The following is a 15,174-nucleotide window of genomic DNA, read 5'->3' as shown; positions in this document are numbered from 1 at the left end:
CCAATACTCCCCCTTTTAGCTCCGTTTCTGGTCTCCACCAACTCCGGAGGGAAATATCTGGCTCTTTATCTGCTTAATGCTCCACGATGTTTACCTGCTAATCTCTAACTGTGTCCGTCTACCGTCTGCTGCTCAGTGGGTAGTGTACAGGTGGTTTTTAGAGCTTTTTTACTGAAAACAGCTGCCTGCTGTGGCCAAAAAACAAGGCTATGAGAGCAGTGTAGGGCTTATGTCCTTTAAAGGGACACCATGTAGTTTTGGGGAAGAAAATTTAAATCGGAAGAGAAAAGTCTTCATTGATTGATTTTAATGGCTGAATAAACATACTGTCGTCAAAGGACAACACAATGTCATACTGTTTTACTGTATATATTTTTAAATATTTGCAGGACCCTTCTAAGTAGCCAGCTTTCTAGCTTCAAACACTGTTCTGCGGGCCTAATTCCCATCTGAGGACAGTTTTTTATTCAGTTATGGAAATATATTCATCAAATAATATTTCTTAGCTTATACTATTGTAAATATAACCTATAACCTTCTGAATTTGAATTTCTTTTCCAAAACTACATAGTGCACTTTTAAGAGGGCTAACCAATACAACGAGAGAGATATAACTACTTGTAAACGTATATTCTTACATAAACATAAACAGATCTCCATACCTACCCATTACAAAAGATATACGTTTTTGTTTTGTTTTTTAAATCTGCCCATGTATAAATGGTGTACATTTATTTTAGCATCTAATTTTTTAAAGTGTTGTTGGAAAAAAACAAGAAACTAATAACAACAACATGTGGCTATTTCTTTCAAACCAAAAAAATCTTAACTTTTCCATTTTAAACAACCTTCAAGTTTACGAAGCACACTTGAATTCACCATGACATCCCTGTCAACATCCACAGACTCACGCTGTTCAAAGTGATGTAGATTTTACGAGTTTGTGACCTGCACCTGAATGCAACATGAAGTCCCCAGTCCACCCCTGTGTGAGTCAAACTCCAACACAAGACAGCAGAGGACAGAAGAAGAGTTATATCTGAGACTCTCAGCAGAGGTTTTTTTATGAGGAGAATATTTCAGTACAAACATTTACCAGCCAGAGAGCCTTACAAGATTTACTCGCCAAAACAGAAAATATGCCAGCATTTGGACTCTGACTCAGACATATTCTGTCAACTACATTTGTACCAGTAGTAGAAACTGTGTGTGAGTGGTAGAGGAAACAGGGCACATTGTGTGTCTGCGATTTAGGAGCTGAAAGTAAATTCTCCGGCTTAACATTAATAAATTAGCTCGGCAGCAACATCATACAACATTCCAGCAGTTAACATCGTCAAGATGTCAACAACCGGGAAATAAGCCACATTGAAACCACATTCATCACAATGACGTATTGTAACCTTCATGAAACAAGGTGCAGTCTGAGACTGGATTGACTTTGATAAGCCCTGATATAGAGTATAGCTGCTTCAAGATCAGTATAATAAAAAAAACGTAACTATAACTGTGTTCTTTAATTGCTTTGGCATGAGCTGTGCATGATGCAACAAATTTTCCATCTAACCCCACCACTGAGGAAGCCATTCAGTTTATGTTGTTGCTCACTGTGTGTGGAAGATAATCCAGCTAATTATCAAGTAACTACTGCAAAAACATCTGCAGTCATTATCAAAACTGAAGGGGTAAACCTGGTATGTGGGAAGAATGGGAGAAGGTGTTCTCTTGAGAATAATCTGCCTGTATCTGTGCCAAAATGACCTACCCACGTAAAGTTTTTAGTACTTATCATAAAAGTAGTGGGAGCATTCATTTCAGTGAGATTTAAGGCTGAAATATGTGGGATAAGACAGGTGATCTGCTGTGAGAAATGCTTCTGTTGTTGCAGCAGCATAAATAGAAAAACAACAAAAGTCCTACCCTAACCCAAAGAGGAAATAGTGGGATTAAACATAACACAACCAGCAATTCCCATACTCTGTTTACACAACATGAGAGGTGGAGATGAGAAAGTATAGAAAACAGGATTTATGGGTATGAGGGGCTATAAAAGCAGCAGGATATATATAAATAAGGAATACAATGATTAACATGCTGACAGATTGGGTACGTTGACAAGCAGTGTGTGAGGCTCAGTGTTTGTTAGACAGAAGTATCATCTGAAATCTCAAGATTAAATCTTTTTCTGGTAAACATTAGACTAGAGCGACAACAATTAGTTGATTAATCCATTAGTCGACTGACAAAAACTTGATTTTCAACTATTTTGAAAAATAAGAGAAACAATAAATAAAACATTTTCAGTCAAAAATGCCAAATATCTGTCATCATAAAAGGACAATCAATTAATTTCTCAATTAATCATGAAAATAAATGTCAGAATAATCAATAATAACAATGATTGTTAATTGCAGCTCTAATCGAAGTGATGGGAAATTTTTAAAAAATCTAACATTGATTTTTTGCAATTATCCCGCAAAAGGTGTTATCAAACACCTGTGACAAAGATGTAATGAAGTCAGGATATTTTACAATTTAACAATAAACTTTATTGTCTAAAACCTGGTACCTGGTAAAAAAAAAAATCCTTAAATGATTAATCAATTATTCAATTAACTGTTTCCTTAAATTTAATATATAAATATCGTCATATTTCAACATTGACACTAATCGCAGTATTATTGACAGTAGAAGTTAACATCCAGTGTTTTTTGACCAAAATCTGTTGATAAATCTGGACTGTATAAAACCCATTTGGATCCATTTCTGTTATTTTATCTAGTGCATGTAAGAAAGACTGATGTGTGGGATAATCTCATCCTGACTGTAGAGAATGTTCTCCATCTCTGCCCACGACACTGGACTGATCAAGATATCTGGGACAGTATAAGATCCACTGAGTTATTGTGAATATAAGCATCAAATAAACATTGGAGAAGACTGCTTGAAGCACCAGCATAGTAAGTATCTCACTGCTCGTAACACTGCACGGAGCTAAGTCTGGAAGTGTGACGTCATGTGAGTTCTCGGAAGACTTTCCGTCTTTAACTACAGTAGCAAGACAAAGGTCAAGGGTCAGGTTCCCTGATTAACCCTATAGCATTACAACTGGATCATCTGACCTGCTTTGTGGTGTTTAGGCCAGTAACGTCTATTTAGTATAACAGGTCAGATTACATCTCCTCTTCTGTGACCGGTGTAAGAGAAGCCACTGGTTTTAAATTAACATCAAACTGACATTTCAAAGAGATCAGGAGAGAAGGGCACAGGGTTAATCCAATACATGCTGTCTTGCTTTAGAAGTCAGTTTCAATTCAGTTTAATTTTAGTACAACTATTTTTGGAATATAATGTCAATGTAATTAATCATTTTATAAAAGGGCTTCTCCAAAAAGTACCCTTATTTTTAACATCATTCACTGGCTGGAGAGTTGGAACACATCAACAACTGGTGCTGCAGGTTCCTAGAATTAACACTGATCTGGAGTAGACTGCAGTGTACTTCACACTCTGGTTCCAACAGATCAATAGTCAAAACCCTGACTGAATTGAGCTGTGCATGAAGTGCTCTGGCTTCATGGCTCTGCAGACTGAAGCTGGGCTCACACCTCATCTCATGGGGACGCAGACATAAACGAAATAGAGATAAGCTTGGTGTTGTAACGCGTCGCAGTGAGAAAAAAACAAAGCAGAAGGTTAATTGAGTCTGGATGAGTGGGGAGATGTGGTCAACACAGGTTATCTATTCTTCGGCGAGAACTAGAGGTGAGATTTTTAGTTTCTGTCAACATTAATCTGCTAGCTAATGTTAGCCTCAAGGGCTAGAATGTTTACCATTACTAGGTAGCACCTTCAGCTGCCTCTCTCTTTTGCTGTTCTGGTCCGGCTCGGAGAGTAATGATGTAATCATCCAGGTTTTAAATCGTAGATATAAAAAATGTTCAATGACTCTGTAAGCAGTTCAGGAGGCTTAAGACTGGATCTGTTAACCCTCACATTACCTGATAATCTGTGCTGAACTGCATGTTTTGAATGGGCACTGCACTAGTTTATCAACAATCTCATTGTCTTACTATTTTGGTCAGAAATATGGTGACATTTACCTAAAAATATTACAAAATTATTTTAAGGCCATATCACCCTACTATTATTAGATTATTTCAATAACTATGATTAATATTAAACTTTTTTTTTTTAAAGTTTTGGTTTTGACTCTCATGCCTCTCCTCCTGAAATAAAGATCTCAGTCTCAATAGGACTAACCTGATTATATAAAGGTTTAATTTGAAGTCCAGAAGGAGGAAAAACATTGTTTTACAGTCAAATATACAGTATGTAATTTAATGGTGTAGAGTTTACTGTGAGAGCAAATGAAATAAGAGCCCAGCCCCTTCATCTGTGATATCTCAGCTCTATTACATTAATGGACTGTCAAACTGTTACTCAACAAAACCAAATTAGTTAGGCACTGGTGTTAGCAAACATGACACCACCCCGGGGGGATGTTCTAGGGGTGAGTCTGATATGCTTACAGATAGTGATTCAACAGGCATAACATGGGGAAACAAGTTAACATCCATTACAGGAAATGCAATTTGGACCCTCTGTGCAGGTCTGTGCATTTCCAACATCCATGACAAAACATGTGTCACGTCAAAAGCACACATGAGCCGCCTACTGTTGTACCTCATTGGGACTGGGAATTCTGAGGTCGATGGTGTGGAGAAGCAGATGGATAATGTTGCTCAATTTTCTGTATTATCCCACTGTTTGGATTAGACTTTGTAAGGGATGACAGTCAGCCGCACCTACAGCCTGAAGTCATGTTGCATGGTATAAAGATTTAGAAAAGGTTTATGGGTCAGGCAGGAGCTTGAATTATTCAACACACCCTGTCACAGATCTGAATGATCCAGTCCAACCAGTCTGCATAAGCTTCCATGTCAAGTGTTAACTTAAAGGCTGAGACATGAATTTTGTCTTCCTCATTTTCCACATCTGTTTCCTGAATAAACACCACAATAAGTAAGAGCTTGGCTAGCCTCAGTTTGTGCCTCTTTACAATGACCGTCATCCAAATTTTCTGAAAAATAAACAACTGTTGAAAAAAACCCAGAAGGCCACTTAACAACACCTACCGCTGGTGTGACGGTACTTCCAACAACCTTTGAGATTATTTCAACAATCTGAATAAAAAAAATCTTCTGTTTGTTTCACAATAAAAAAGATTTACAACATGTTTCTCAAGATGGACTGTATTTTCTAATCCAGGTAGCAAAAAAATCACATATTTCCTAATTGACAGTTTATTAGGTATCTTAAAGTAATGCAGGCTAATGCAACAGCTCGGTAACACATCCTGTCCTCAGAGAGGTTGTAATGTTCAGATTTGTTTGGACTTGTTTCAGAGAGGTGTTGATCAAAGTTTGTGCTTAGTTTGGAGGCTGCAGTTTGTGGTTCTACTGAATTCTGTAGTTATATACTTTTATTTATTGATTTATTTATAATTATTATTTGCATGGTTGCTTAATCTGTTGATTATTTTCTTCAATTAGTTGTTTTATCTATTAAAATGTCAGAAAAAGGTGAAAAATGTCAATCAGTGATGCCAAAAGACCAAGATGCCATCCTCAAATGTCTTGTTTTGTCCACAACCCAAACATGTTCAAAAGGAAATGAGAGAATTATGACTTTTTTCATTAATTACTCAAATCGATTATAAAAATAGTTGGCAATCAAGTTAATAATTGAGAACTCATTGATTAAGCGATGCAGCTCTACCTTAACTGATACAGCCTAAATGGGCTGCACAAAATTGAATTTGCCGAGTTGAGTCACCACCTCTGGAAAAATTTCAACAACCACTCAACATCAAAACCTTCAGGAAGGGAGAATGTATTGAATGACTGTTGTATTAGACTGCATTATTTGAAGCAAGGTTTTAAAGATTGTTTGTGTTGTTCAAGTTGAATAACAACACATAGTCATGTGCAGCTAAGAGCGTTGTTTGGATGAGGAAAAAGAGGAAGAACTTGGAAAAAATGTTGTTTTCCATGCAGCAGATTTTTTTTTTTTTTTTTAAATCAATGACGGGTAGAAGTGGCTGAGATGTAAAAAAAAACTTGTGGGTTTTCTCAAGGATTTCCATGTAAATATTTTTCAGAGAATCAAATGCTCAGTTCTGTGATTTCAATGAAAGAGTCATACATAAAACAGAGCTGCAACTTTGAGTCGATTAATGGAAAATTAATTGGCAAGTAGTTTGACAATCGATTAAGCCATTTTTCAGGCAAAAGTGTCAAACATTTTCTGCATTTCTTTGTCATTTATGACAGTAAATGAAGAGTCTTTGGGTTTTTGACTGTTGGTTGGACAAAAGAAGAAGAAAATTCTACAATTTTTTGACACTTGACTAAACAAATAATCTCAAATATAACCTGCAGATCAGCCGATAATGAAAATAATCGTTAGATCATAAAACCAACACCCACTAGACTTTGACTGAATGACTTAGGACTGAAAACAGAAAGCAGTGCAGCTCTGAGAGACTGCATGATGAGTGTGAGCTGTAAAGGGAGTGGATGAAGTCAAACAATGATGAAGTGCACCCAACTAAACATGAGCTCATGCAGGTGTTTGTTTGCAAATATTATGACAGCAAGAGGAAAGTTAATGAGCATACTGTCTTCAGATGTGTTTGGCTGACTGCTGGTATCAGAGGGGATTACTGTAAGGACTAATTCTGCACTGTTTTTAACCAGCAGAGCCTGTTTGTTTGTTTGTTTGTTTGTTTGTTGTCAGCGAGTTGTGTGTGTTTACCTTTTCATCTTCGTCTTCGTCTTCACTTTCACCCCCTCCTGGTGTGTTTCTATCCTCGTCCTCCTCGTTGATGCTCTCAAAGTCAGAGTTGTGACCATCATCTCCATCGGCGGAAACTCTGATTCTCAGCACGGAGGTCACTTCTTCTTCTTCTTCTTCTTCTCCTTCGGACAAGGTGCGCGAACCTGACGACGAAGACGACCGACTGTCCAAGTAACTGCTGTCCTCCATTGTTTTTTTTGTTTTGTTTTTTAGCGTTTAATATAATATTTCTCAGCAAGTCAGACGTCAAAACAACACGAAGCTATTAATTAACCTGTCAACGCACCTGTCCAGCGAGTTCATGTCCGTTATCAGCCGCTAGCCCGTAAAAGGATACGACCGAGTAGCTACAAACAAAGTCACGACGCTGGCTCAAAAAAGTCTGCGTGATGTTGGAAATATTCACCGAAACTCTTCAGTATCGAGGTGCTCGTTAGTTGAAGGTGTCCTCTTCTGTTAAAAGTTGCCTGTGTTTGGGTTTAGTCGCTCAGTACCTCTCACGCAGCGTGAGTCCATCCTGCTGCTGCTGCTGCTGCTGCTGCCACTGACTTCATAACGAGCGACTGGAGCCGCGAGCGGACCCAAAATAAGCCCCGCCCACAACGTGTCGGGGAGGGCCAATCGGATCGCTGCTCGTGCCAAACCAAACAGAGGCAGTTTTAATCAGGTTTACATGTTGAGGTCATGTCGGGGGGGGGGGGGGGGGAGGGGGGGGGGAGGGGGGGAGGGGGGCGGCCATTACTGAGCCCCATCCAGGTGTGTGAGGCCTCGAGGGGACGTTCATATGCACTGCACATGAGGTGGAATGTAACTAAGTACATCTACTCAAGTAGTGGTGTACCTTACTTGAGTATTTCCATTCTGTGCAACTTTATACTCCTACTCCACTACATCTCAGAGGCAAATATGAGACTTTTTACTCCTCTGCTTCTATCTGACAGCTAAAGTTACCAGTGATGAAATGTAACTAGGTACATTTACTCAAGTACTGTGTATTTCCATTTTATGCAACTTTATACTTCTAGTCCACTACATCTCAGAGGCAAATATTGTACTTTTTACTCCTCTGCTTCTATCTGACAGCTAAAGTTACCAGTGATGAAATGTAACTAGGTACATTTACTCAAGTGCTGTTGCACTTTACTTGAGTATTTCCATTTTATGCAACTTCATACTTCTAGTCCACTACATCACAGAGGCAAATATTGTACTTTTTACTCCTCTGCTTCTATCTGACAGCTAAAGTTACCAGTGATGAAATGTAACTAGGTACATTTACTCAAGTGCTGTTGCACTTTACTTGAGTATTTCTATTTTATGCAACTTTATAGTTCCACTCCACTACATCTCCGAGGCAAATATGAGACTTTTTACTCCTCTGCTTCTATCTGACAGCTAAAGTTACCAGTGATGAAATGTAACTAGGTACATTTACTCAAGTACTGTGTATTTCCATTTTATGCAACTTTATACTTCTATTCCACTACATCTCAGAGGCAAATATTGTACTTTTTACTCCTCTGCTTCTATCTGACAGCTAAAGTTACCAGTGATGGGGTGTAACTAAGTACATAAACTCAAGTAGTGGTGTACTTTACTTGAGTGTTTCCATTTTATGCAACTTTATACTCCTACTCCACTACATCTCAGAGGCAAATATTGTACTTTTTACTCCTCTGCTTCTATCTGACAGCTAAAGTTACCAGTGATAGGGTGTAACTAAGTACATAAACTCAAGTACTGTTGTACCTTACTTGAGTATTTCTATTTTATGCAACTTTATAGTTCTACTCCACTACATCTCCGAGGCAAATATGAGACTTTTTACTCCTCTGCTTCTATCTGACAGCTAAAGTTACCAGTGATGAAATGTAACTAGGTACATTTACTCAAGTACTGTGTATTTCCATTTTATGCAACTTTATACTTCTATTTCACTACATCTCAGAGGCAAATATTGTACTTTTTACTCCTCTGCTTCTATCTGACAGCTAAAGTTACCAGTGATAGGGTGTAACTAAGTACATAAACTCAAGTACTGGTGTACTTTACTTGAGTGTTTCCACTTTATGCAACTTTACACTCCTACTCCACTACATCTCAGAGGCAAATATTGTACTTTTTACTCCTCTGCTTTTATCTGACAGCTAAAGTTACCAGTGATGAAATGTAACTATGTACATTTACTCAAGTACTGTTGTACTTTACTTGAGTATTTCCATTTTATGCAGCTTTATAGTTCTACTCCAACAATACATCTCAGAGCAAATATTGTACTTTTTACTCTACTGCATTTATCTGGCAGCTTTAGTTACTAGCGATGGGGTGTAATTAAGTACGTTTACTCAAGTACTGTTATAATTTACTTGACTATTTCAATTTTCTGCAAATTTATACTTCTACATTTTCAGAGGAAAATATTGTACATTTTTTCTCCAATGCATGTAGCTGAGAGCTTTATCTACCAGTGATGGAATGTAACAAAGTAAATTTACTCAAATACTGTTGTACTCTACCTGGGTATTTCTATTTTATGCAACTTTATACTTCTACTCCACTACATCTCAGAGGCAAATATTGTACTTTTCAATCCACTACATTTATCTGACTCACTTACTATTCTTATTCGTCCATTTTACTCAATTAGTCCTTCTATATATTTAACATATATGTGTATATAATTAAATGTATATGAAATATACATTATACATATATGTATATGAGTATATGTTCAACAAAAGATTTAGCAAGTACATATGCCATTTCTGGCTTCCGTCATTGTTTGGATTTAGAAAAAGAGGCACAATTTCATAAACTGCTTAAAAATTTTTTGACACTGATAAACTATTTGTGGCACAGGATAATAATTTATGCCCAAATTCAAAGTCCTAAACTTTGTGAGCTCAGTAATTTAACACTCTGTAAGAGTCCATCCTGCATTATGAATACTTTAACTTTGATATTCTTTGATACTTTAAGTATCAAGATCCGGAGTCGAACAAATTGTAAAATGAGCCTTTTTATTCAACTTTTTCTTACAAAAAATACTTAGATTTTACTCATTTAGAAGCTTCCAATGACCTTGAAAATAGGTATAAAGAGATAGCTTTTATGATCATTTACTCTTCTAAAAATTCCTCAAACTGGCAGAAAATTTAAGTCTTTTCTTTCTAAGCGACTGAGGTGCCAGTGAGCGAGTCAGTCAAGCCCTGACAGCTCCCAAGATACAGCTCCATGGACGAAGCACAGGTCTCACGGGTAACTTCCTGGAGTGAATGTGTAGAATTGCATGAATGTGAGGCAGAAAACTGTCCGCTGGTGCTGAAACAACAAATAAAATGTCTGATAGGCAAAGATATATCAGCCTTCTTTCATTGTTGTAATGTGAGATGTTTGTGTTGTTTGTCTTCATGAACAACATCTCTTTATTCACATATATTCACTATCTATGGCTTTGTTTCTCAGAAATGTCTCTCATCCCTCTGCCCAAGAAAACTGCAACATTTCCTAGAATAGTGATTGCTGGTTACACAGATTACACAGTTTTATCTTCTAAGTAAGTATTTGTCTTCACTTGGTTGTACTTCCCAGCTAAGCCACTCCATCCCTGTGCATACTGCATACCAGCTGTACCATAGTATTATCGTCCCACATGTAGCGGCAGATCAGGAGCTCAGCATACAGAGGGACCACTAGAGGGCCCTCTTTCACAAATGTCTGCAAGGACTGTAAATCACAAAAGGATATTACTTTCATGATGGGAATTTTCCTGTTATATCAAACATGCGCTCAGTCTGCAGAGTCCTGATGGTAAACATAGATAGCTGAACATTTAGTCATGGCTTATGAAGAAAGAGGATCAGAGAGAACATAACCAAGAGGGAGTGCTTCGCTGCATAGATCATTATTTATGGTGGATTGATTTGTTGTCTCTGAGGTCGTAAACACAGTCAAATGCAACATGCAGGAGGAATTAGCAAGAGAATAATATTGGTCGTAGCTTTTCATCCCTTCAATCATCTTCATTAAACTAAATTGGAAACAAATTTGCAGTTTGAGTTTTCGTCATGGAGGATCCCAGGGCTCCACACACACTCACTGGTACAGTACCACACCCATGTATAATGAGTTCATCTTTTTGGTTGCCAATATTTGCTCAAGACTTCTCACCACATGAATCATTTCATTCAGCTGATAGATTTGTGTTTACATGCAAGGGCATAATTCCCATGAGGGAAAGCTTTATGAGCAACAGTGAGTTCGACACTGACTTCACACAGGTTGCCCTACCCAGAGATGTGGACTCGAGTCGCTGTTTTGATAACTTGCAACTTGATTTGACAGAAAATAAATGACTTGAGATTACTTGGGAGTTAAAGACTCTTGGCTTGGCTTGAGACATGATGACTCAAATGTCTGTCTGTGTTGATTTTATGTTTTAAAATGTAAGAAATGTTCAACATTGTTAATGTTTACTTGGGAGTTAACCTGCCTGAACTTACTTGACTCGCCTGTGACTTAACTTGACTTGACTTGACTTGGCCAAGACAACATGACTTAGGACTTGTTTGAGGCTTGGCCCAAATGACTTGAGTCACATGTCTGGCCCTAAAGTACGTCACTAGCGGAGGTTGTTGGGTAATGTTTTCTGTTAGTGTCCCAGTATTAAGCATTAGTTAATAGGTGATAAGGCCCTTATAAGTCTTTATACGATGCTTATTAACATTAAAAATGATCTGATCTCCACATGCAGTCAACCTCAAAAAGCTTCCTCTTTACAATCCTTATCTGCCACATTAAGTCATGGTACACTGAGCTCCACAGAGTTAACAGACTACTGAGTGTTGAGCCATTATAAGCAGCCAGCTCTTCATCTAGTGTTGACTCGCTGACGTGTCAACAGCTAAGAAAGTGTTGACATTGCTCACCATTCCCAATAGTCAACACTGCTGTCAGAATCACCGCATGTCATATTGTCCCTGACAACCTCTGCATCAAGGCTTTCTGTTTCTGAACACACAAATGAGACTATTGGAGCAGACTGAGATTTAACGATGGTAGCTGAAATTGTGGCATTATAAAGGACGCTGTATTAAATCTATTTTTGATCTCTATTCAACTGAATACTATGTTTTTTGTAATTATACACAAACATGTTGATGCCTGCAATTCACAAAGTGAGAAAAACTACAGCATCCCAACTTTTTTGACCTCATCGGAGTCTGATTTTAATTTGTCGTAATTCTTATTTGTCCAATACTTCTGTTTATGACTGAATACCTGCAAAACTAATGGCATTCCCATCAGCTTCAGCTGTTTTCTGTTTAATGCCAGTTAGTGAATGTTAAACGATAAACCAAGATGGTGAACACGGTAAAAAATGATGCTTGCTAAACATCCGCATGTTAGAAATTTTATTTTATTGCTGTCTGGCAAGGCTCAGTAGGTATTTGCTTCGAGCGGACAACATAATTACTTATAATTACTTATAATAACTGAATGACTGACAAGTGTTTTCTTTTTCACTGAAACACCAACACAAACCCTCCCTGCACATGGTAAAATTAAACATCTCACTGAGCTGTCGTTGATCTTTGAGTCACGTTTTTAAGTTCATTTTGACCTCATTTATCCACTTGAATATTCTGGAATAAATTGGAGGCTCCCTGGTAGTTAAATGACACATTTCTATTGAAATCTGTAACACCTGCTTGATAGGTTTGACAGCTCATCACTCTTTAAAAATGTTAAATACGGAAGCAACACCTCCTCACAGTGCACAGATCAGTCTGCTCCACTCGCGGTCGATGTTTTACAGAGTAAAATATTGCAGTGGTAACGGTGACTTTGCTTTGTGCAAATGTCATCTGGCCAGTGTGATGCCCGAGGGTCACCCCTGCCTTTCTCTCTCTTGGGTACAAAAGACGTCCTTTTGAAATGGCAAATCAAACATGTGTATTCTTATCACACATGACACAAAAAGACCAAACACAGGAGATACTAGGAAAGGCAAAAATGCCTTAAACCCAGACTTCATAACTGTGATGATCCTCAGACTTTTCATCTGGCGCCATCATCAGGTCAAAACTTTAAATGTCTAACTTCTTCCAACCAAGCCCCAGTGAACATGGTAAACATTATGCCTGCTGTGACATTAGCATTGAGCTCTGTGCATCATCACAGGCCTGCTAGGATTTCAAAATAAATCCTAAATTCAAAACCAAACGTTTCTTGACATCAAACTTGAAATATCCCGTAACAGATTTTCATTTTACACCATTATTTTTCAGTTTTACGTATCATCTCCCTTCCTAATAACCTAAACATTCCTTCTCGACTGAAACTATTAGTCACAAAGCAGTTTCCAAGAAAACACACATGAAAGAACAACACTTTCAGATATGATCTGTTGTTGTTAGTATGGCTGTGTTGCTTTAAGATTCATTCATTCATGAAAATGCTTCTTACCAAAAGTTATACACGTCTTTGAATGCTTAACTTGAAATATACAGAGATAGAAATGATCTTTGTGCATTAACATGCAGCATCATGTTTCCTGCAGCTTAGTCTTACACACACTCTCTCCACAGGAGGGTACTGTTTACTGATGTTGATGAGAAGAGGTTACAGGCAGCAGCTGACCTCATGCTCTCCTCATAATGTGATCTGGTTGTTGCCATGAAAACAAAACATGTACCTCAGCTGTTCATATTAACACCAACAAGTACCCTGGTTTTTTGTATGGAAGCCTGATGATGACTTAAAAAAATAAAATGGTTGTTGTTCTTGAACCACTTCATTCGGATTGTTAGCAGTTAACGTTTCTGCAAACCTCAGTAGCATCCAAGGTTGTCATGTGCATATGTGGTTGCATATGGAGTTCACATTTTATGCTTATTAACCACATGTTGCAGAAGAAGGAAGGACGGGTGGTGGGGTGTTATTACAAGCCAACAAGGCTGCCAAATGGGCGGAGTTTGAAACACACCACTTGATATTTCTAAGGACAGTTGGAGACATTTCCATCCGTTTTTGTGGCGACAAAACCAGGTGTAATATAAGGAGTAATGGACATTTCCAGCGTTTCTTCTGGCAATCAAAACTGGCTACTGTCAGACCATCTCCATCCATGAGCATGGCAAAACAGGTATTGTAAGCCAAACCAAGTGGTTAAATCTAACCCGAGCATAACCACAGCACTGTCACAAGAGAGAAACAGAAAATTCAATCTCAACATACGGAAAGTTGAGACATAAAGACACGAAAACAGTTTGAACTTATCTGTGGTTTTCCAGAAACTTCCTTAGCAAGCATTTCTGATGAAAGGGGACTCTTTGCAATATCTGCTATTTTAATTATCAGTACCATGTTATACGTCAATCCTGATTACATCTCTTTAAAGAGAATTGGTTGCAAACATTGATGCCACTTTGACGCAGTATAAACTATCAGGAAGTCACTTGAGATAACATTTTCATCAAAGAGTGCAAATACATTTTATTTGTGATCATTTATGCAGTCTTCATTTTGTCCTTCAAAACCAAAAACCAAGAAAGTATTCAACAAAAACCCAGTGTATAAAAGTGGTGTATGTCATGACTTTATTGTTTATGTGCTCTGAAAACTGGAGAAATAAACATAATTTATTGCAAAATTACACTTAATTACTCTAAAGATAGCTTCCTTTGAACTTTATCAGGGTTATAAAATGTAGAATTTTATGTTGCAGATGCATTATGATGTATTTCCAAAGCAGAATAATACATCACTATGTTACAGTAAGTACAGAAGAAATGATGAATGCCAGTTTGTAGAAATGATTACTAAACCCCGGTTCTCTGGTCGGGCACTCAAAACTAGGATGACACTAAAGTGATCCTGATCAAAGCAAAACAACATGAGAGGAACCCACATGATCTTTCAAGTCTCCGAGCCCTCAAGTGTGTTACAGCACCTCGCTGATCTCTGGGATGATAAAAGTAAAGGTGGGGGAAATACACGTACTGAAAACATGAGTAGGCAGGCATTTACGCATTTAGTGGAAATTAATTTCCCTTGAAATGCCCTTTGCTGATTATAATGGCTGCTTTTAATTAAAAAACATGTTGTCCCTTTGGCAGCATCAGTTCCCTTAATCTCTACACTGTGAACACCTCCTTCAAAACATGCATGAAGGAGATTTGTCGTCAGCAAAAAAACTTTTCTTCTACAGTTGACCTTATTTCAACCGAGCTCAACCATGAGCAGCGGGCTTACAAAGATGAACTTTCCTCCACAGCTGGTTAAGTGCTCAGGTGAAGTGTTAAGATCAAG

The 15,174-nt window shown here is 37.9% G+C and overlaps 1 protein-coding gene across 3 annotated transcripts in view; it reads right to left on the bottom strand.

Annotated features, from left to right (window-relative positions):
• Positions 1-7,349, bottom strand: part of mast4 (microtubule associated serine/threonine kinase family member 4) — a 109,006-nt gene extending 101,657 nt beyond the window's left edge. For all 3 annotated transcript variants that reach the window (XM_073478400.1, XM_073478402.1, XM_073478401.1), the window contains exon 1: positions 6,820-7,349. In XM_073478400.1, coding sequence (XP_073334501.1) covers positions 6,820-7,050 — 231 coding nt within the window. In that variant the 5' untranslated portion in view covers positions 7,051-7,349. The remainder of the gene's footprint in view (positions 1-6,819) is intronic.
• Between the last annotated feature and the right edge of the window lie 7,825 nt (positions 7,350-15,174).

This window comes from Pagrus major, chromosome 12, assembly GCF_040436345.1.
Source record: "Pagrus major chromosome 12, Pma_NU_1.0".
NCBI classification, from domain to species: Eukaryota; Metazoa; Chordata; class Actinopteri; order Spariformes; family Sparidae; genus Pagrus; species Pagrus major.
This window is presented reverse-complemented; position numbering and strand designations above follow the sequence as displayed.